At 38.7% G+C, this 23,007-nt stretch overlaps 1 protein-coding gene across 1 annotated transcript; it reads left to right on the top strand.

Annotated features, from left to right (window-relative positions):
- The first annotated feature begins 194 nt into the window (after window positions 1–194).
- METTL4 (methyltransferase 4, N6-adenosine) lies at window positions 195–20,043 on the top strand. Its single transcript, XM_074899127.1, has 9 exons — window positions 195–276; window positions 912–1,420; window positions 2,196–2,258; window positions 5,778–6,144; window positions 8,385–8,454; window positions 10,309–10,483; window positions 10,697–10,803; window positions 11,419–11,507; window positions 18,835–20,043. Exons 2-9 carry the CDS (start codon window positions 989–991, stop codon window positions 18,978–18,980), a joined length of 1,449 nt encoding a protein of 482 aa, XP_074755228.1. The 5' UTR covers window positions 195–276; window positions 912–988; the 3' UTR covers window positions 18,981–20,043.
- Window positions 20,044–23,007: the final 2,964 nt, after the last annotated feature.

Below are 23,007 nucleotides of genomic sequence, written 5' to 3'. Positions count from 1 at the left end.
CAGCCCAGCCGTTACCGTTAGCGGCGGAGCCGCTGCCGTCCCCTCGATTTCAAATCCGCCCGCCGAAGACGTCACGCAGCGCGCCGCCGAGCGCCACGTCACATCGGGGCGGCGAAGACACCGCCGAAGAGGGCGGGGACGGGGATGGGCGGTGTTGCCGCCGCCGCTGCCTGCCCGCTCGCCCACAAGCCGCCGGGCTCCCCCGGAAGCTCTCCGCAGAAAAGGTCGGGGCCGTACAACAAGATGGTGGCGCTCGCGGGGGGTGGAGCCGTGGCGGTAAGTGTGTGAGGCGCTGTCCCGGCTCTGCTGAGCCTCGGGGGTTTTCTGCGCCCGCAGCGAGGGACAGAAGCGGAGGGCAGCTCTCCCCTCCACCCCTGTAACGGCCTGGAACCGCTATGCCGGAGCCTGCGGGCAGGCTTCAGCAGCTCCCCCGCTCCGGCTCCGCGGGGCTTGTGCCCGCCGCGGCGGTGAGGAGAGCGCTGCGCTGTCAGGCTGCTCCTCCCGCCGAGGGGCGCTAGGGGACAGTCCCGGGAATAACCCGAGCTCCCAGGCCGGCGGGCACGGACACGGGGGTCTGGCCTCTGCTGCCCCGTGCTTGTGTCACTGCTCCCGAGTGCTGTCATGAAAACTTGTGGTTTATAGAATTGCTGTGTCATAGCTCTTTTCTCTAACTTGTCGAAAGAGTAATCTTAGAGTAAAGCTATGCTGCACAGAATTACAGAAACTTATTGAAAATTTGCTTATTATAAAAGACTGAAACGGGTGAAACAAGTCATAATGGGGAAACCAGCTGAAGTCAGAAGTTTCTGTGGTATGCCATGTGTGCATGTGGAAATGTCTGTCATGATAGGTGCTACTTTATTAAACAGTCATAATTTGGAGAAGTGAATTTTTAAAATAAATTCCCACAGGAGTTTGCTCCAAGAAGTGCATATGATTACCAGCTGTGGTTTCAGGGAGTTGATTTTTCTTCCTGAGAAGAGGAGGTATGATGTCTGTGGTACATCGGCTGACAGCAGGGTGGCTCGTGGATCATCTCTCTTTCATCAACCAGTGTGGTTATGAGATCTGTGACTCCTCTGCATACCCTGGTGGTGTCACTCTCAATACTTCTGTCACAACTGCTGGAGATTGTTATGCTACTTCAGCCTCTGCTGCCACCTCCTCACTGAGAGATGATCCTATTCCTGGTCCTGGAGATGTGATAAAAACAGAAGGTAAACCAGCAAAACTGAGATATGTGTTTCGGGAGGAGTTCTTTGACATTTCTAAGCCCCATATAGCTGTAGCTCCTGAGGAGCAGCTGTGGAAGGGATGCCCTGAGGTGGGTCTCACAGAAATAAAGGTCAACAGTGATGGAGAGGAGCACCAAGAAGGAACCAAGAGTGGCATCGGGGATTCTGTTGCCAGTGCTAGGAAGGTATGTTCATTGTAATACAGTAAACTACAGTAATGCCCTGGTAAATAATACACCACTAACGTCTTGCACGTTTTGGTTTCCTGAGGTTATGTAGGAGAGCAGGAACTTTTCCACAATAGATTTCAAGATGCATGGAAAACATAAATACTCATGAAAATATTCTTGTGTTCCTTATGTTAGTAATGTGTGTCTTGTGGCTCAAAAGCAGTGGGTTGCTCACAAAATCTTTTGACGTTGGTTGTGGTCAGGCACTTGAGTTGAAACTGTGGTAGCTGTCAAGATTGTTCAGACCCAACAAGGGAAGGACAGTGTGAATTTACTTTTAATATGTAGATTGTTCATTACTGTTCTTTATGGATCAGAAAAAATGTTGAAAGTTTAAACCAACAAATGTGATTGCGAAGATGTAGTTAATTTTCTCCTGTTATTGGTAAACTGCACTTGTCAGCTGAACAGATACCTTCTAGTATGGGCCCAAAGGAGGCATGAACATAAACTGTGGCATGCAGTAGGTAACTTCAGATCTAGTACCATGAGTAACGTAACACAGCTTTAAGCCAGTGTACCTTGAGAATGCTTACAGCATTACAGCAGCCTAGGCATTTTGAGATCATCTTTTTGCTTATTAGACTTGTGATACAAAGTGCAAGAGGTGGAAAGTTTCTTCTGCTTTTAAAAGAGTTAATTTGTGATTCAGGTATATTTGATATTTTTTTTCTTTCATCATGGAGTAATATGGATTTTTTTTTTTTTTCATTGTTTGCTTGTTCTGAAGAAACGTAAAAGGAAATGTGTATTCAACCAAGGTGAACTGGATGCTTTAGAATACCATTCAAAGGTAAGTCTGAACAAAAGTATATTTTACAAGTACATAACACCTGACTTTGTCAGGTACGGACTGCAAGACATGGCTGCAAACAAGTTCTGTCCTTGTAGCTTGTTCCACTAACGGGAAGGTGATCTCTCCAGTCCTTAAATGACAAAGTGTATACTGAGAATGTCTTCTGTGTAGATATATGTGAAACAAACTAGATGTGGAACAGACATTTCGAAGAGCTGGAAGCTGTGTTCCCAAAATACCTTTTACTGTTATGGATAACTGAATGTTATATAGTGATGAGTTGAACAGTAGTTGAACAGGAAGTGACTGATTTGAAATAAACAGTGTAACTTCTTCTAAAGATCAGCTCATCTTCACTGTATCAGGACACTGTACTAAAGTTATTCAAAGCTTCTTTGACCAAATGTGCAGCAAGATGTCTCGTTCTGCTAATTAGAGAGAATTTTTCCCTCAAATATTTTACATTGTCTTACTAAAGCATCATGAATGAGTTAGAATTCAAGTCTCTAGGCTCACATCAGTGATGTACTGGTGAAGTTACAACTGTATTACACTGAAGCATCTTAGTAAATCCTAGGAATGTGATCTGTGGATGATGTTTGATGTATTCTTACTGCATTCCTAAATAGTGGTGTGAACCTGAACTAGGATCTACACTTGCTTTCTTTCCTGACAAAGTTGTTAGTCATATTGGGTTTTTTTCTTAATTCTGTTTCTCTTGGACTATACTTAAATGACTAAATTTTTCTTTTACATGGCAACAGTTTTGTAGTAAACATGTACAGTTTGCTATGGTAGTGTAGAGGTCCTGTAATTATTGTTGTGAATAAGCTATGCACATGCAGAATCATCTTAAAGGAGAGAACTTTGAAGTTCAACATCAAACAGAGGTTTATGAGTATGGAAACCTTTAAGTTAAATTTATTCAGCAGTAGGAGTAAGGGAAGAAATGAAAAAGTTGGATGTCTTGGAGTCATGTGTAACTTCAAGTGATTTTTTTGTGAATACATAAAAAAAGACAAAGTTTTGAAAAATCTATGATCTCGGTGTTGTGGTTTAACCCCAGCCAGCAATTAAGCACCACACAGCCACTCGCTCACTCCTTCCCCCCTCGAAGTGGGTTGGGAAGATGGGAAGGAGAATGGGGATGGAGAGAGGGGGGAAGTAAAACTCATGGGATAATAACAGTTTAATAACCAAAATAAAATATAATAATAGTAATGAAAAGGAATATAACAAAAAGAGAACAATAAAACCCAAGGAAAGACAAGTGATGCACAATGCAATTGCTTACCAGCTGCTGGCTGATGCCTGAGTAGCAATGTGTCTCTCCCAGCCAACTCCTCCAGTTTATACTGTGTGTGATGATCTATGGTATGGAATAGCCCTTTGGATAGTCTGGGTCAGCTGTCCTGGCCATTCGTCCTCCCAGCTGCTTGTGCACCTGCTCACTGGCAGAGAATGGGAAACTGAAAAATCCTTGGCTTAACGTAAGTGCTACTTAACAACTAAAACATCAGGGTCTGTTATTATTCTCACACTAAATCCAAAACAGAACTGTACCAGCTACTGGGAAGAAAATTAATGGTATCCCAACTGAAACTGGGACACCCAGTTAGCCTCTGATACCATTCACAGATTAGAATGCATTATGTAATAGAGTGGGCTGCATCAAGAGCAGTGTGGCCAGCAAGTAGAGGGAGGTGATTCTCCCCCTCTGCTCTCGTGAGACACCACCTGGAGTTCTGTGTCCAGCTCTGGCGCCCCCAGTGCATGAAAGACATGGACTTGTTTGAGTGGGTCCAGAGGAGGGTCATGAAGATGATCAGGGGGTGGGAACACCTCCCTTATGAGGACAGGCTGAGAGAGTTGGGGTTGTTCAGCCTGGAGAAGAGAAGGCTCCGGGGAGACCTTATTGCAACCTTCCAGTACTTAAAGGGGGCCCAAAGGAAAGATGGGGAGGGACTCTGTCAGGGAGTGTAGTGATAGGACAAAGGGTAATGGCTTTAAACTGAAAGAGAGTAGATTTAGATTAGATATCAGGAAGAAATTCTTTCCTGTGAGGGTGGTGATGCACCGGAACAGGTTGCCCAGAGAAGCTGTGGCTGCCCCCTCCCTGGCAGTGTTCAAGGCCAGGTTGGACGGGGCTTTGAGCAGCCTGGTCTGGTGGAAGGTGTCCCTGCCCATGGCAGGGGGTTGGAAATAGATGGTCTTTAAGGTCCCTTCCAACCCAAACCATGCTATGAATTTGTGATTTTACTGTGTTTGTAGCGTTAAGGGTTGTAGCTCTCTGCAAGTCAATTGAGATTATTTTGGCACTTATTCATATCTTCAGGATATGAATAAGAAACCCCCAAATGTACATCTGCCAGGGAAAGTAGGCATTGAATCCACTTACGAATTTCAGTCAGAGTCAACACAGGGTAAGTACAAAACATGCTAAATTTCTTCAGCAGCCATTTGTTATCTACTCTTTAAATTGCTTGATAGTCAAGAGGCTTTGTCCACCTGCAAATTAACACATGGGTGTAAGAAGAAAAGCCATATGCATTAATTCAGCTGTACAACTTGTAGCATTTCTAAAGATATATTTATTAACTCTGTTAGAGCGGTATGAGCTTTTACTATCACAAGCCTAAGTGCTAAAACATTATGACTCTGTCCCCTCAGATATATATACATATATGGTGGTGGTATTAAAGAAATTATTAAAATAAATTTCCTTCTTCCCCCCATTAATTTGGAAGTTCTAATAAAGGGTATTTTGTGAAAACATCTTGTAAAGTTGAGGATTCCATAATCAGGAGCTTTAGAAACTATAATAAGTATTTGATACCTTTGATAAAGCCACTGTAACTGGCAATATTGCTATTCTAAATGAACAAAAATGCCTTATTGATAATTAAAACATAAAGGCGCAGTGATTTAGGAATAAACTAAGTCTCTAAATTTTGCAAAGGAAGGGTGCTGAAATGAATGAGAACATATATAGATCCAAGAATGTTGTCTTCCTAGACTCGCTTGCAGATTGAGAGATGTGTCACTTAGAAAAGTTGCAAAAGCACATTCTAATAATTCAGTTTGATTTACTGATTGTACTTCTATATTACTTCTAAAATGCATAAACTATTGTTTTTTGAAGTGATTTAAAATGTGGAAAAATACTGATTTTTGGATCATAGTATACATCTCAATTAAAAATATGTTTATGGGCACAGTAACTTGAAATTAGAATTTTAATTTATACTTCAAATTATTGCTTTGAAATTTGCAACAATAATACTCTACTGTCAGTAGTCTCTGACTCTTTCTAATTATTGTAACTTACCAGAAAAAACAACAACAAAAGTTAGCATGGTGTTACGGTCATGCCCTTTTGAGTCAATGATCTCAGTACTTGGCAAGGATCCTTCTCCCACTCTGCAGACGAAAATGTTTTGATTTCAGTTGCATTCCTTGGTCAAGTAGATACTTCAAAGATAATTCTTTTTCTCTTGTTTCTTTATGACCACACAGGTCAGAAAGCTCATTTGGGAAGGCACTTTGCATTTAGTCCAAGAAGGACTCAGAAGTGGTTTTCTCCACCGTGCTACTGCAGAACTCAGTTGCAGGAAGAATGTTATTCCTGGACTTGTTGGCTGTGGGTTGGCTGAATTATGTGAAATGGCAAAGCAGTTTCCAGCTGTGAATGAAAGTGACCATCAAGCTGTACATGCGCTAGATGATGAAACGTCCATTCCAGAGCAGGACCTGCTTTCGTGCGTTACAGAAAACAACTCAAACTGTGCAAAGATAGTTGTATTAATGGGGCAGAAGTACTTGGTGCCACCAAAAAGCAGTTTCCTCTTATCTGATATTTCATGTTTACAGCCACTGCTGAACTGTAAGTATCTTTAGCATTAGAATTTACCACTTCTCTCCTGCCTGAGAAGGGCAGTTAATGTCAAGATGACTAAGGACTCAATGAACAGATTTTAGTATACAGCATCATACTGATAGGAAATGCTGCTGTGAGCTTGCAAAGTGTTATTTCTAACTTTGTGCAAGTAGGTGAGGGTTTTCGAATGAATCTTGAGTGGTTAGCAGCTCATGTCATGTGGGGATTGTTTATCTCCTGGAGGCTCCTTCAAAAATCCCAGCCAGAATATGACAGTTTGTGAGCATGTTCTGAGCCACTGTTAGTATAGAAGTCATGTAAATGCATTAATTTGGGACTAGTTGTGCTGCTGGGTCCATATCCCACAGGATGAGGCTTTAACATAGATAAGGCCATGCTGCTGCTGGGGTGGTGTTCCTGCTGTCTTGGTTTTTAGATAGGTTAGAGCATGGGAGAGGGATGAGATTATTCACTTTAAAGCAAGGATTCCCTTACAGATTCATGTGGTTCAGCAGCAGGGTCTACTTAGATTGGCATAAGCTGTTTGTGAAACCAACCCCAGTGTCCCCCAGAGAAGATAACAGTTTGAGAGGCTGTTGCACCCAGCTGGAGGTAAACACCACTTTAACAAGACCATGAGTAGCAAACATGAGTTGACTTCTCAGCTGCTACATTTCACAGCTGAGAGTATTGGCTTGGGCCAAAATCAGTGACAGGGAAATGATGGGATTTTAGAATGAATAACTTCTCTGTAAAAGTAAATAAAAAGTTATTCAAGCCAATATTTTCAGCCTTAACGGGCCGTGTAGAAAGCTTTAAACTGACAACATGTGGCAGTCTTTGCTGTAGTTTATCATTCCATTAGCTTTATTTTGATCTTCATTATTATTATCATCATTATTATTAGCAGCTAAGCTTCATCAGGCAGTCTTATAAGAAAGATGTTGCCTGTGAGCAAGAGCTGGGGATTACTGCTCTACCCTCTAGTCAGTAATTTTAGGTCTGTTACTTACATGTTTCCTCCCTTCTAATATGGAACTTAGATGTTCACTATTTTTTTTTTAATTAAGAAGTCATGCAGGAGGTGGAGTCTTATTATCCAAATAATAATTTTGTATCTGAAGTCAAGAATTTAGCCAGTTAGCTGTTTTCAGCTGTATGACAGAAGGAAGATCACTATCACTGTGCTATCACTATGCACAGCTGTGCATATAGCAAGTTTGCATTCTCCCAGAGGTCAGAGAGCAGTCAAAGAAATTTGAGAAGGTGCTTTTGAAGTAACCAACAGTGAATGTTAATATAATGCCATGACTTCAGGTTTTTTTGTTGTTGTTGTTTTCGAGGAAGTCTACTGTCCATTTTAAATATTATTTTTCTTCTTCCTTTTCACCTGCCAAAAGAGAAGTATTTCTTGCTGGTCAGCCCACTGTTGGGATAACACCTCCAATGTTAATAAAGAAATAAGATGTAGAAAGCCACATTTAATGGACATTAAATATTAAGGTTTTGTTCTTATTAGCTATTTAAATAATTAGCATCAGACTCAATGAAGGAACAAATATGTTCTGTGGAAAAAATAAAATTGGCGTGTCCTGTTTTTTCATGGATGTGTTCTGTATCTTCTATCCTCCCAGTAAAGTAAACCCAGCTTCTTCCATGAAAATTCTTTCAGTTTTCTTCCTCTTGTCCATTACTTTCCATTTCACACACTGGGTCTAGCTCTCTGTCTCTCTTCACCTCCAGTAGTGCAAAACAGAGTTTTCCAGGGCTGTTTTGGAGCAATGTGTGTCCCAATTGGCCTGCTGAAAGATCAAACAGGACAGGAATCTTGCATTGAGGGCTGCAGCCTTTCACTTAGCTGGGTGCATTATTACATAGTGTTAAGAAATTTGGAGAAATTTTCACCTTTGAGACTTAAACTCTGCTATTTTTTTTCTGAAAGTCCCCAAGATGTTCAAAATTTTTTGGAGGGCTCTTACACAGGTCACATAAACATCCTTTCCTTAGGTAATTAGCTGAAGAATCTTTGAAGTAAATGATTACCTAAATTAAAACAAGCATGCTAGAAGCCTTTTAACTTTTTATTTGGAAAGAGCAGAAGTTAAGTTGTGGGTTTACTGCATAGTTGGTTGTTTAAATGTTGTCTGTATGTGGGTAGTTAAGCCTTTATCAGTTTTAACTAGTAGATTTATTTTAAAACTAATCTACTGGATTTTTTTTTTGTTGTTGTTAAATTCACTTCCCAGACAAGAAAAAATATGATGTAATTGTGATTGATCCACCATGGGAGAACAAGTCCGTTAAAAGGAGTAACAGGTAAATTTTATAGTAAAATAAACCAAACTTTGTCATCTTAGCTTACAAAGGGTAATTAACATTTTAATATACTTATTCAATAGAAGACCAATATAACTGTGACAGTGTAGCTTAAACTAGCGAATATTTTGGCACATGCCTACCTCCAAGTTTATGAAATGTCTCGGGGATTCCACTGAAATGGCATAGATACTTTGCATGCAAAATATTTGCAGGAGTAGATCTTAAATTTCCTAACTGGTGAGAGAATGTTAGTCCTTGGCACTTATAAGGAAAGCCTAGAGTCACCTGTTTTGTAAGGCCCAGATCATGCAGGTATTACTTTGAAATTAATAGAGTTACTTCAGTGGGCATAAAGCTGGATAAGTGTGTAAGTATTTCCAGGTCCTAGGTCCTATCCTAAGTTCTAGTTTCTTAAATTTTTTTTTTTTTAATTTGAGCTGTAGTTTGAACTTCACTTTAATGGGTAGAAAAGAGAAAGTGATAATGCAGCAGTAAAATCCTCAAGTGCAATAGGAACTTTCTGAGGACTGTAGATTATGAAGCCATTAACTCAAAATTTTATGGGCTTCCTTCTCCACTGAGTAACATCAGGCTTATGCCAGTGGAGCTCTTTTGATTACCATAGAATTGTATCCATGTGAAAGAAGGGCACACAGGAAATACAGCCTTACAACTTTCTAGAATAATGTCTACTGTAGCTTTTGAAGCTTGTTATGAAGACATAATTTGAAGATGCAGAGGCTGAGTAGTAGGTTTTACTTTGAAAGCCCTACAGAAACCTCTAGAAACTCGGAGTTAAACTCATTTAAGTTTTTTTTCTTAACTATGTAAGTTACGTAGAGGAAAACTGAAGTTATTCACAAGCATGAATTAGCCAGCAAGACCCTCTCTCCCTTACAAATTAAAGTCAAAAGGTGGAAGAGCTGACACTTCTGTTAGCTATCTTGTTGACAGCTAGTCTTTGTTAAGCATTTCACATCTGTATTGTGAATCTTGTTTTCTCTGGGAGGTCCGGGAGGTATTTTGGATTTTATCCTAGTTGCCTGTTTCTCACGCGTCACTATTGCATTGTATAGGGATCCGAGGTACCCAGACGGTGGCTGTTGATTCCAGCAGGCAGTGTGCCAATGTTTTTGATGTTGCAATGTGTAGGTTCCACAAATTGCAGCTCACTAATAGTGTAGAACAGCATAATGAGAAAAATGGTAGAACAGGACAGAATCTGGAAAGCATGCTGTATTCACCAGTGTAGCATACAGTTAGCTCAAAAATGTGCAGAACTGTTCTGATACCGTGAATGGTAATTTAAAAATAGTTAATAACTTCTGCAAATAATTGGAGAAGTGATTACTCTTGTGTGACCTTTTAACTTGCCAGTCAAATTAGTGTTGCCTTTGCACTTGTAAATGACTCACTTGTCATTTTCATTCAGAAGAGGTATTGCTTATTATGAAAAGTGAATAATGTTACATTGACTAAAGAGCTACTTTTCACTAAATAGTTTTGTTCTGGTGTAAAGATGAGAGTATTGACTTACATATGATAGTTCTTAAATTAAACGTGGGATTTTAGTTATTCAGGATCAGAACTCATTATACTTTATTTGGGGGAAGAGTAGAAATACGTAGTTAAAGATTCTGCTCAGTAAAATTGGAGTACATACACTAATGATGTTGTGTCAGAATCCATCGGATTTGACCACTAGGTGTCAGTCTTGATCCATTCTTACGACTTGTCAGGAGATAAGTCTTGCAATGTATTGGCTGTGTAATATCTATACCCATTTGTGTTGTTTTGCAATTTTTATGTTTGGTATATGCTAACTTGCTTTCTTACTGTATTGGCATATAGATACAGCCACTTGTCTTCATGGCAAATCAAGCAGATTCCTGTATCAGCACTAGCTGCTCCGAATTGTCTTGTAGTCACGTGGGTGACTAATAGACAGAAGCACATACGTTTTGTTAAGGATGAACTTTATCCTCATTGGTCTGTGAAAACACTTGCTGAGTGGCACTGGGTAAAAGTAAGTTCTCCATTTGTTTTGTTGCTTTCTTGGAGACTGAGAGGACTCGCACTATGACACTTCATATTTTTATAATTTGTATTTTTACTACCATGTGCTTTTGTATTCGAAAGGTATGGTATCATCAGTATCTTCCTATTTATTAAAGAAAACGTCTTGAAAAAATTGGATATGAAAATCTTCCACTGCGTATTTTTAACTGCTTTGTGTCAGATTACTAGAGCTGGAGAATTTGTATTGCCTTTGGATTCTTTACACAAAAAGCCCTATGAAGTTCTTGTATTGGGGAGAGTTCAAGGAGACATAAAGGAAGCCTTAAGGTATGCCAGGATATTTATGGTCTTTATGGTCTTTTTTGAGGCTGCTAGGATTCTTTCTGTATATATCACTTGTTCATAATACCATATAATGTCCCAGAATCTTCTCTTGGCATCATCTTTTGGCTGATTGTGGACCTAAAAATAGCCTTATTTGCTTTGCGATAAGGGAGTGCTTTAGTGAGATTAAAGGACGGAAACATTTGTCTGTTCTTTATATCTGTCTGTGCTGGAGGACTGGCACGTATAAAAGCTTCATGGACAGGGTTTCCTTTGCTGACAGGTTCTCTTAGACCATGAGTCCTTGGCATAGGCTGATGCCATTTTGGGGATGCTGGTGTTTTTCTACACAGGAAACATACAGGACTACGTTGTTTGTCCTCCATGGCTTTGTATGGCTATTGTTAACCATGTTTTGTCTAAAGCCTCTGATTTTATAAACTGCCCTTTTATATATTACAGCTGAGCAACATTTAACTTCCCTTAGACTTACCTAAAGTTTGACTGAATGAACATTCAGTGTGTTAGCTCCCAATGGAAGAAGCTCTGAGAGCTGCAGCATCGCATTTGGTGGTCTTTATTCTCATACTTCTTTTCTTGTTCTGGTTTATACAACAGGAAATCTGAAGATGTGCTTCCAATTCCAGATCATAAGTTAATTGTCAGCATACCCTGCAGTCTGCATTCACATAAACCCCCTCTTACTGGTACGTTTTTGTTTTGTTGCATAATGTTTCTGTAGGATGTTGGACTTGGATGTCTGAAATGATGTCCTAGGATGAGATACCATTATATATGAAATGCCTTAATTTCCCATATGCCAAGCAGTTTTGTTCAACAGGACTTGTGGTTCCTCAACAGTTCTAAAAATGTTGTCAGGTACTGAAGTCTTGGTCTCTAAAAATGAATATGGAAAGTAGAACTTCAAGCATTATTGTGTGAGTATTTCGGATAGACATGTAAAAAAACCTTGCATTTTTTAAATTTGTTTTTTTAAGTACTGCAGGAACAGTTTACAGATACTGTATGTATGAAGTTATGCCAAATGACGTGAAGTACCTTGTGGTGGGTGGGGGTGAAACTTTGGGAATATATAAAATAGGATATTTTCTATGTAGTTAACAAAAACAGAAACCACTTTCTTTGTTATGTCATCCTGAAAGAAATGGTTTTATTTCTACGTGAGTTGCTTATATACTTGCAGTACAGTTGTGCCTTTAAATCCAACAACTTAATTATTTAAAAGCTGTTAACAATAGGCAACAAATAAGACATGCCCTGCTTCTTTCTGAGGAGCTGTATTTAATTTACTGAAATTGATGCAGTAACTCCAGCTGGCCAGTTAGCGTGGGTATGAATTCAACTTTTCAAGGTTTAGTCCAAAGAATGTGAAGATTTCTGTGTGATACGTTATCTTTTCCACATTGTTCTGGAACACTCTTATTTTGACTAATTTCCATAGAAAGCTGTACTTTTCTCATCATTACAGCACCTGAGTGCCTTACAATGACGTGGTAAGAAATGTATTTAATACCTTTCACAAAAATGGTTTAATCTTCCACTAAGGAAAAACTCATGATGAATCTGCAGATATTCTAGTTCCATGTGATGCTATATAATCACATCAGAAAAGGCAGGTAGAAGAAATGCGTAAGGCTATTGGAGAGAAGAGTTATCACAGTTTGCTTCACTGATGTACTTTTTCTGCTCCCAAGGAATAGAACAACTTTGGTTAGGAAGCTCATCTTGACAGTTGTTATACGTTCAAGGAGGCTCTAAAATCTGTATTTTGGGCTTATATTTATTAAATTAACATACATATATATACCCATTCAAAAACTAGTAGATGACACATACTTTGGTTAATGAAAAATAATAAAAAAGGGCAATTCTGGGAGGATCTTTTTGCAGTTTTGAAGCCACATCTTTAAGAATTAGGGCAGGAGGAGGTATGTGTGTTGATTTAAACTAATGAATGGTAGGGTAGTGATTTGTGAGGCAGCTACCTAGGGCCTCTTCAGAAAACCAATACTTAGTAGCACATTTGGACACAAACAGGAAACTTGTGAGGCATCCAAGGGTGCAAAACAGCAGTTAGTATGTGTTATAGAGAATTCTAGTGCCTGAATGGTCTCAGAACAATTATTTTGTAGGGCAGAATCTAGAAACCATATTGCAGAATCCTTTATAAATGATGATGCTGAATGGGTTTTGAAAGAAATAGTCCGTGCTAATTTATGTATTTCTTCAGTTTTTACTTGAATGCCAAGATTTCATACCATTGTGCAGCATTTGTGTTTGTATTTGAAAAATGAATTTGCTGTGGATCAATGTCCATGATTTACAAGGTTTTTATAAAAATCCACATGTATCCTAGAGTTTTGGCAGCTCCATTCAGAATATGGTTCTGGAATGAAAAGGTAGACTATAAGACAAAAGCTAATTGCTGATGCCTTGACTTCAGTGTTGTAAAAGGGTATCACTTTCATGACTGGATAATTTTCTCAAGTGGTCAGCAGAGAGCAGCTGAGCTACATCCTTGAGGGGTTCAGAAAAAATTTGATCAGAAGCAGAGATTTGGCAATGGAGGATAAGGACACCTGAGTCACACGCATTCTTTATGCTTTGTTTAAGTAGTAGCAAAGCCAAAAATATTAGTATTTACTGATGCTGTCTGGCACTTTCTTTCTTATTACTACTATAAAGGTTGTATGATGGTACATATGTTGCTCCTTAATGACTGATGATAACAGTTTATCTCTCTGGGGGAAGAGAAACATGTAAATTAAAGTAAGCCATCAAAAAGAGATGTTTTGAGTTCCTACAGTGCATTTAACCATGAAATTGCAACTGTAGGGGTTTTTGGTGATGCATGTGCTGTGTTCAATGCTTAGAGCTTTAATATGTCATTGTAAATGTACTTAAGCTTCTTTATGCAAATGTGTTAAAATTAAATTTTATTACTTCTGCTTTTGGTTCAAATAACAGCAGGTTTTCTTCCTAATTCAATTCAATGTTGCTCTTAGAAGACATAGAAGGTGTTCTGTTACACAGATGATGTGAAGTAATGTGGAACTTCAAATACCTTTTTTCCTTTTCCTGTCTTATAGATTCTTCTTGTTATAGCCATTTCTCCTCCAGTTTTTAAGTATGTACATTTATTGTTAGAAAATAACTTTGTCGTACAGGACTATGCCTAAAAACATTGGAATTAATTCTTGGCTATGTTCTAGCCTTTGCATATCTTCAGCAGAATAGTGCAATGGGAAATCTTTGGAACTCCCTCCTCCTGTAGCAACCCTGGTTTGTTAGGCCATGTTATAAAAGTGTTCTTGGAAGTAAAAGAAGTAAATGTCTTTTGTTTTCTTATGTACCTTGTGAGCCCTTACTGTTAGACTAATTGATAAGTGGATTAACATTTAGGTCTAGCTGGAAGCTCAGGAAGACGCAGAGATGTAAAGCCATCTTTGTGCTGAGTTTCAGATCTTCTGGTCCTACTCTGTTCAGAGATTAGACAAACTGGGCAACAAGGACATCTACGTTGCAAACTCTTTTAAAATGTTACTATGAAATGAGTTCACTCATATGCTTTGTGTGGCTCACAAATCAGACAGTAAAAAGCTGACAGTCATTTTTGCTTTATGTATCCAAATTGCTATACAGAACTTTCTATTCAGGTAATGGATGTTCAAAAGATAAGAGAAAACTGTTGCTTTTTTTCAAAAAGGTTTCCTTCTTTTGCTTATTCAAGCATATTTAGCAGTATGCATCTTCAATACTGTCCTGATCCAATGTTGAGGGAGGTTTTGATATGATCCCAAGAGTAAGATTAAGATACAAACGAGGTCAAATGCCATATGCCCAAAACAGGTTTTTATTATTAAAAAAGTGAAGAGGGGTAGCAATAGGAAAGAATGGAAGGAAAAGACAGAGATAAAGCAAGGATGTGGGATAGGGAGAATACTCACCACCGTGGATCCAGCGATGTCCTGTTGGTCCTCAGTCTTCAGTTCTTTGTTGGTGGGTGCACACGGATCTGGCTTCTATGGTAGATGCACGCTGAGCAAAATTTTCTGCTGCATTTTTAAGTTCATTGTATCCATTGATAAGCATATCTGCTCACCTTTAGTTGTTTTTTTTTTCCTCTGGTCCCACAGGTTTTGTTGCATCTGGCTTCAGGGCAGGAACGTTTGCCTCTTGTCAGTTCATTAGCAATGCATGCATGGGGTCTGGCCTACACAATGGAGCCTCAAAGGGCTACAGGATGGGGCCAACTCAGTACACCTCTGCCCCCTTGAGGCTTGTCTAAAGAGTCCAGACAATGCAACCGCAATGAAGTGGGGAGGGTGCATCCTTCAATACACTCGGCTTGTCTGGGAGACACTCCCCAGACCAGTTCACAGGCCACAGCAGCTTCTCTTTGGAGGTTTGCACAGACATGATCAAGCTTTGAGACAGTCATATGACATTTCAGTCTCTCACAAATACATCTTTGGGATTAAGAGTAGGCAGGTATGGCAGGTATCCTGCCTGACAGCCAGATCATGCTTCAGAAGGACGTGAGTTTTCTGGAAGACCAGTGTTATATCTACAAGCCGGCTTTATGCTGGCTTTGTGTGTCCTAGGGCATTAGATGCCCGAATGTAGATGCCTGAGTTGCTGTCATAGTGTTTATGACACCTGCAAGTGATTAAAAAATAATCTATTTATTGTCTAAGCTCTTTATAGTGTTATCTGTAAGTGGATAGAAGCAATTGTGCGGTTTTTTTGTTTTAATCTATTCCTATGGTAGAAAAAGTTAGTCTTTCTACTGATCTAGATTCTCTAACCTGTTTTCAGAGGAAAAAACTCCAGAGTTTGCTTAAGGGCTGCAAGTCAGTGTTATCTGTGTTAAGATAGCCCCTTCTGGTGATATAAAAGCCTAACAAAGGAGCTGTAATTTGTAAATTTAACACTGACTTTTCCTATTTTAAGGAAACCAGTGTAATGAGATTTTATGCCAACAAAATGCAGCCACGTTATTACTCTCTTGATATGGTGATTTCCATTGCAGTGCAAGTTACTGCCTGATGTGATTATGTAAATACCTACAACCTAGCAATGAAAAATCATGTGATCTTGAACTATATGTAATCTGTCTCTGTTTTTTAAAAAAGATCCTTTCTCTGGCAGCAGGAGAGGGGGAGATCCTGGGAATTCCTTTTTAAATTCTATAACCAAATCGATCGAAAGAGTGCCAGAAGCTTCTTGCTTCTGCTGAACTGATCTGTTTCTGGCTACCTCTTTTTTACTTTCTGGTGAACCGATCTTTGAGGTTGGTTGAATCTCGTAGGTATGATTTTAAAATTTGTTCTCTTAGGCATGGAAGTTTATGGTGCTTAGTAAAACTGCTTTTGATTACTGGACTTAGTGCTGTGATGATATTTTTAATCTATACATTTTAAGCACAAATATCAACATTACTAATGTGCTCTTAATGATATTTTTTCACCTAAATAATTGTTTCCTCTACTTAGAAGCCTATATAAAGCATAAAATTGTTATATTTTGGTTTTATATGAAGGGGGGAAAAAAGTCACATAAAGCCTGACTCTGCAGTAAACTCTGCATGATCTTATGCCCATTAAGGTTAAAAAGACATCCCTACAGATGTAAGGATCTTCTCACAGAGAGCTTATTGAAAGCTTTGGAACTTTGCTTTCCACAGTCTCTCCCTTCTCTTATGTGGAAAAAGTGCAACCTCCTACAACATGGGCTTTCTTTGATGATCAAGAGCATAGATTTTTGGAAGACCTTTGTTAAAGTCATACAATCACAGAATAGTCTGGGTTGGAAGGGACCTTTAAAAGTCATCTAGTCCAACCCCCCCAGCTATGAGCAGGGACATCTTCAGCTAGATCAGGTTGCTCAGAGCCCCATCCAGCCTGACCTTGAATGTTTCCAGGGATGGAGCATCTACCACCTCTCTGGGCACAACCTGTTCCAGTGTTTCACAACCGTCATAAAAAATTTCTTCCTTATATCTAGTCTGAATCTACTCTCTTTTCGTTTAAAACCATTATCCCTTGTCCTATTGTAACAGCCCTTCAAAAAAGTCTCTCCCATCTTTCCTGTTGGCCCCCTTTAAGTACTGAAAGGCTGCTATAAGGTCTCCCCAGAGCCTTCCCCAGGCTGAACAACCACAACTCTCTTAGCCTGTCCTCATAGGAGAGGTGCTCCGGCCCTCTGATCATGTTGGAAGCAAATTGTGCACAAGAAATCCTTAACTAAATAGAGCATGGAAAAGGAACAGTAGATTTTACCACATTTTTTTTTAATATGGTACGTTAGCAAAATGGTCTAAAAGCGGCTACTCATAAGTGGTGTCTAATTAGGTGAACTCCTGTGACACTAAACAGTAACGTTCAGTGCATCAGGTTTTCTGTCAGAATGTACATTTTCCTCTAAACCTCCCAGATTCTTCTCTGTAAATGTTAGATTTGTTTAAACATTTTAGCTTGCCTTTAAAAGAAGCAGGTTTTTAGAATAAGATTTCTGCTGGTAGTAGTATTTTTTTAGATTAAAAACTGCCTAAATGATAACCCATCTGAGACATTCATTTGACATTTGTTAAAGATTGGGGGAAGGAGAATAGATTTATATGCCATGCCAAAGTACAAGGAAGTCTGGAAACACTCATTACAAAATATTTATGGAAAAGGTTTGAATGCATTGAAGCTTGGGAAAAGGTGATCATGTAGGTAGGAAATGCATCTGGGGTTGGTAACACTCACTAGAAAATTAAGTGGATGCTCATCTTTCTGCAACAGGAGCAATCCATGACAAGATCAGCTGGGGTCTCACACAGGGAGTCTGTGACTGGCAAACTTGATGCAAAAAGTCAGAACTTAGATTGCACCAAAAAAAAGCATTCCCTCTCATACTGTGATGTATGTGGATTGGATGTGTTTTTGCTTTCTGCAGTGACCATAACTGAAGAGACTGAGTAAAGCAACATAATGTTGGATATATGAGCTGTATTTTTAAGCTGCAGAAATTAAGAAACCACTGGGAGATCTGATAAAAAATGGCCAAGATATCCTTTGGAAGAGAAAATGGTTTTATAGTTTGTCTTTCGTTTGTCCTCGGTAACAAAAATAAAAACTTAATAGCTATTATCTTTGTAGCTATTTCCTGAAACTTAGTTAAGGATTTGACTCAGCCACAAACTAAATGGCTCTGTATGACATGTAACATGTTTAACAGTAAACTGTCTGCAATAATAATTTCCAGGTGAAGTGCAAAATCTTTTTCTATCACTCCAAGAACACCAGTCATAATTGGTGACACAATTGATGTTGACGACAGGCATCTATTTATTTGGATTTAAGCAGTAAAAATGCCCAACTGTAGAAGAAGTTTGAGATTTATGTTACTGAATGAAAGAACACAGTTCTATAAATATTTCTTCAGTTGCCAAGTTGGTGTTGGGGGAAAAAGTAGTCCCTGCATTTTTATAGCCCTTTTAGTGCTATGCTGATTTAACTGGTGTTACTTATTTTGCCTTTTAACAGTTGTCATCAAAAAAATGCTTTTATCCCCTTTAAGATGCAGAGGAAAAGAGTGTGATCTTAATTAAGGAAAGGTTTTATTTATTTATTTTTAGAAATGTTGCCCCTGTGTTACAGGAGCCAACTGAGTCCTTAGGAGAGGTGTTTGTTGATATTAGTGAAAAATTCAGAACTCATCTATGCAGAGGCTGGAATAAATCTTCATTCCCTTTCTCTAAATGAAAACCAATAAATCAAGGCTATTGAAGGCCTTGGGAGTATTGTTCAGAATCTCAAGGGCACTTATTTAAAATGACTTTCTCGCTATAAATAGTCCAGCTGTTTGATGAAACCTCTGAAACACTGTTTTTAATGAAACATTCAGTTCTTCATCCGCTAGCAGCACAAGAGAGGTTTTAGTTGTTTACTGTTATTTGTATCTTTGTCACTGTTACCTTCTTTTTGTACCTTTGTCACTGTTATATTCTTTTTTTCTCTTGCACAGCGGTTCTGGCAGAGTTTATAAAGCCAGATGTAGAATGCTTGGAGTTGTTTGCTCGCAACCTACAGCCTGGGTGGACCAGCTGGGGAAACGAGGTTTTGAAGTTTCAGCATGTTGATTATTTCACTCTTCTGCAGAATGAAAACTGAGTTGGGTCTTATAACTTAATTCTGAAATTCTGCACCTTTCCAGCAGGCTTTCGAACTTGCATTTATTACTGATGATGCACTCAGAAGGTAACAGAAATAAAACCAACTGCACTTCAGTTAAGATTCTTGAAGTGACAGGATATCTGTTTAATGGTATCTCCATTTGTATGAACTGATCCTTTATTTTGATGATCTTGAGATATTTAAATACTGATGTTAGAGTGTAAGTCCATCTCTGGTTTTTTCAAACATCAAGAAAAAAGATATTTTAAAGTATTCTCAGTGCAGCTATCAAATCTGAGCATCATAAGTGCTAGTGTTGCACTTGTATTATTTTTAAAGAATGACTGTATTATTTTTGAAGAGTAGCAATTGCAGTAAACAGTTCTGAGTTACATGTTTCTTTAAAGAAGACTGTTTTTTACAAAACAGTGGATTTTGAACTAAAATAATTAGGAAGGTAGTGCATCCTCCTACATGTTCATATCTGTCTGTCTACCTCAGAGGAAATAAAAGCAGCAGTGCTTGTGTTAATTGGGAATTGAATTGCTGACTGACCACATTCTATGTAAAATTACACTTTTAAACCAGTCATTAATTCCGTCTTTCTGTATATGCATTGTAAATGATCAGTCTCAACATCTTACAAATTCTGCATATGAAGCTGTTCAATTTAACTGAAACTTTAACAGATTATAAGTATTTTAAAAATCCTCTTTCCTTATGTTCTTGGAACATTAAAAAGCCATGCCAGTGAGATGTGTTTTTCAGCTAGCAAAAAAATTACTTCTTTGTTTTTTTAAATGAGAATGGTACACTTCATATGTCCTTTGTTGCCCTTAGATTTGCTTTGAAAAAATAAAAAAATGAGACTTAATGAAGCCTCTGCCACTTACTCATTTGCAGCAGTAGAGGCAGAGCTGCTGGACAAGCTGATTTTCCTGATGGCAAGCTTCTGAGTTCTGTTTATAATGAAGAGCAAAATGCATTGCATACTTGCTTTACATTCATTTCTCTTTTGGTAGTCTGATGAGCCGTGAAGGTTTTAAAATTCAACTTTAAATGTTAGAAGATTATTAATAATTTTGTAATAAAAATTAAAATAAAATCTTGTCAGTGTCTTTTTTATTTGCAGATGCAGTCTCTATATTACTGTTCAATTTCATGTTTTGCCTGTTGGAGCAGTGGAGTTAACAAAACAAGGAAAACGCTTTTTTCTTCTTTCTTTTTTTTCCTCCCACTAACAGTTAAACATGTAACAGTGAAAGTAGTTACCAGACAGAACATTTCTTGCTGCATGATTTTATTTAACCTACATTTTAAACTTCCAGTACATAAGCAACCTTACCTATAACTATAAGGGATAAGAAGGCTCTTTATTTGCTTTCAGTTTTACAAGATATTCCCTGCCTCGAGCTTTTGAGTTCCCAGGCAGAATTCCCCTGCCCTCTCAAGATGGACTCATCCAGTACTAAATGAGACTCGAGTATGGAATAAATCATAACTGCTGCAGATATCTTGTTTTCCCTTTGTACTCTGTTTTATAAACAGCACAAGAAATGATGATATTGTCTGTTCCACATCCGCTGCTATGAATGGCTCTAGATTATCTTTTAATTGCAAATAAAGGAAAGGGATGAACAATTTTAGGGATCAGGAAACCACCTTTCTCTTCCTTTGAGCAAGCAGCAGAACCCTTCTAAAGGAATGGCCTTCTTCAAGCTGTTTAAGAATTGATGACCTATTTAATCTGTCTTTTCTGTGAAGTCCCTTTGCGTGTCGCAGCCTTTTAGCCTTTTCTCTGGTTCCTGAGCTGCCGTACTCAGAAGCTGTGCAGCTAATTCCAGGAGCTGGGAATCCAGCCTCCTGAGCATGGTTTGTACGTAGAGGGCATGTGCAGGCAGGCTGTAAGCTTCTCAGACTGGAAATCAAAAGTTGGAAATTGGAGTCTAAATAATACCTGATCCTGTCATAAATAGTTTCAGAATTGTGCTTCAGACAGCTGTGCTCAGGCTATGAAGATAACCTTGTGAATATGACAAGTGGTGTTCTACATCTGCAGCCAAGCTGAAACTATTGGGTTTTCTCAGGAGGAGGGTCAATATCTCTGTCGCTAACTCTGAAATCTCATGGTGATATTAGCAGTTAATAGTTTCAGGCTCATCTTTTAAACATAATTATTGGCCTGTTATGCTTAATTCATAATTTAAATGGCCTCTTACACTTTTCTAGCTGTCCAAAATCCCAGCTGTCCCCAACCAGCCATCAGATCTTTCAGTGTCAGTCAGATGATTCCTCTGAGGCAGAATCTGAAGCGTACTGAAAAATCAGTGACGAGTGAAGACAGCTAATATAAAAGGAAAATTTAAGATCCGGTTTCCTTTTATAAAAAAAAAAAAATAATTGTCTGTATCAATTGCTCTGTAATACTTTTGTGGTGGGAAGATGCCCTCTGTTGTGTCCAGTCTCGCATAAAAAAGAAAACCTGCTCTGAAGAGTTTACAAAGTTGATAAGATATGAAAGAACAAGGGAGGTGATAAAGATGGAAGAATACAAGATAGTAATGAGATGTTGAGGTGTATGTGGTAGGTAGCAGCCCAAGTATCATGCACATCTTTAGTGTTCCTAAGAAACAATAGGCTTTCACCCCCCCATTTTTAAAGAGATTTTCTGCTTTTTTATTTTGGTATGTTAAAATTCACACATTCCAAGGAAAAATAGGTGGTGTATTTTACTAACAACATTGACAAGAGACCTTTTCTTCTATTCTAAATTCTTTTTGTGGCAGTTTGGTAAAGTGAGAACTGTGATTGCTCAAGAATTTTTAGAAAGTACTTTATTTGGTATGTCTGCTGTTATTTTAGCAGGACACGGATAAAAAAATTCTTTGGCTAGGTCTTCTCCACTATTTAAGGCCTTCTAAACTTATGTCTAATTGCAAAAAAATCTCAGTTCATAAAGCAATAAGAAGTAATTTTAAGCTGCCTCTATATGTAGAGTACATCAAGTGTCATAATCAAACTTACTTTTATGAAGCTTCAGGTCTGAGTATGATTTTGAAATGTCAAATTAGCATATGACCTTTACTTGTATTTTTAAACTTCCATAAAGTAAAAAGAATTATATCAGTAAGATATGTTTTTGGAATAATGATTGCTAGGTGTGAACTCCTGTGGAAACAGAAAAGGGTTTTTTTCAAGATTAAACATTAAAAAAGTGAAGTAAGTGAGCAGCTCTTACCTCTTTATAGAATTCAGTTCAGGTAGGTATCAGCAGCAGTAAGGACTTGGCTTTGAAAATCGATTTCCAAACTACATAAACAACTTTAAAATACAGGAGGAAAATGCTACTATGCCTTGAGAATTGTGTTCATTAGCTTCAACATACCATTTAAGACTTACCCACTGCTTATTTTGGCTTGAGCATAACAGTAAGGGAATCAGAGATGGTTAGAGAATAGCCAAGGGATAAAGCTTCAGGCTGTTGAAAAAAAGTCTTGTGTCCCAGCTGGCAGGTATTTTCATAGAATCATAGAATAGTTTGTGTTGGAAGAGATCTGTAATGGTCATCTAGTCCAACCCTCCTGCAGTGAGCAGGGACATCTTCAGCTAGATCAGGTTGCTCAGAGCCCTGTCCAACCCGACCCTGAATGTTTCCAGGGAGGGGGCATCTGCCACCTCTGTGGGTGCAACCTGTTGCAGTGTTTCACAGCCCTCATCATAAAAGATTTATTTCTTATATGTAGTTTCAGTTACTCCCTTTAATAAAGTGTCTAAAATGTTTGTCTAAAGTCTGACCTGAAACATACTTCTCTGATCTTTCTGTGTGCCCTGGATACACCCTGATTCCACAGGAAGGACTCCCAGGACCAGGAGGAGCCCCACTGTACTTTGGTAGAGAGGTGCATGTTGTGAATCAAGGACTCTGCTGTTAGAGCATCGTAACAACATCATAAAATTCCTTCCCTAAAGTGACTAGGTATTTTCCATTAGTGGTGGTAACTGAATGCTAGTGTTGTTTCAGGAA

The sequence above is a fragment of the Athene noctua genome, chromosome 2, assembly GCF_965140245.1.
Source record: "Athene noctua chromosome 2, bAthNoc1.hap1.1, whole genome shotgun sequence".
NCBI lineage: Eukaryota > Metazoa > Chordata > Aves > Strigiformes > Strigidae > Athene > Athene noctua.
The sequence above is the reverse complement of the archived record's forward strand: the minus strand, read 5'-3'. Positions and strand labels throughout refer to the sequence as shown.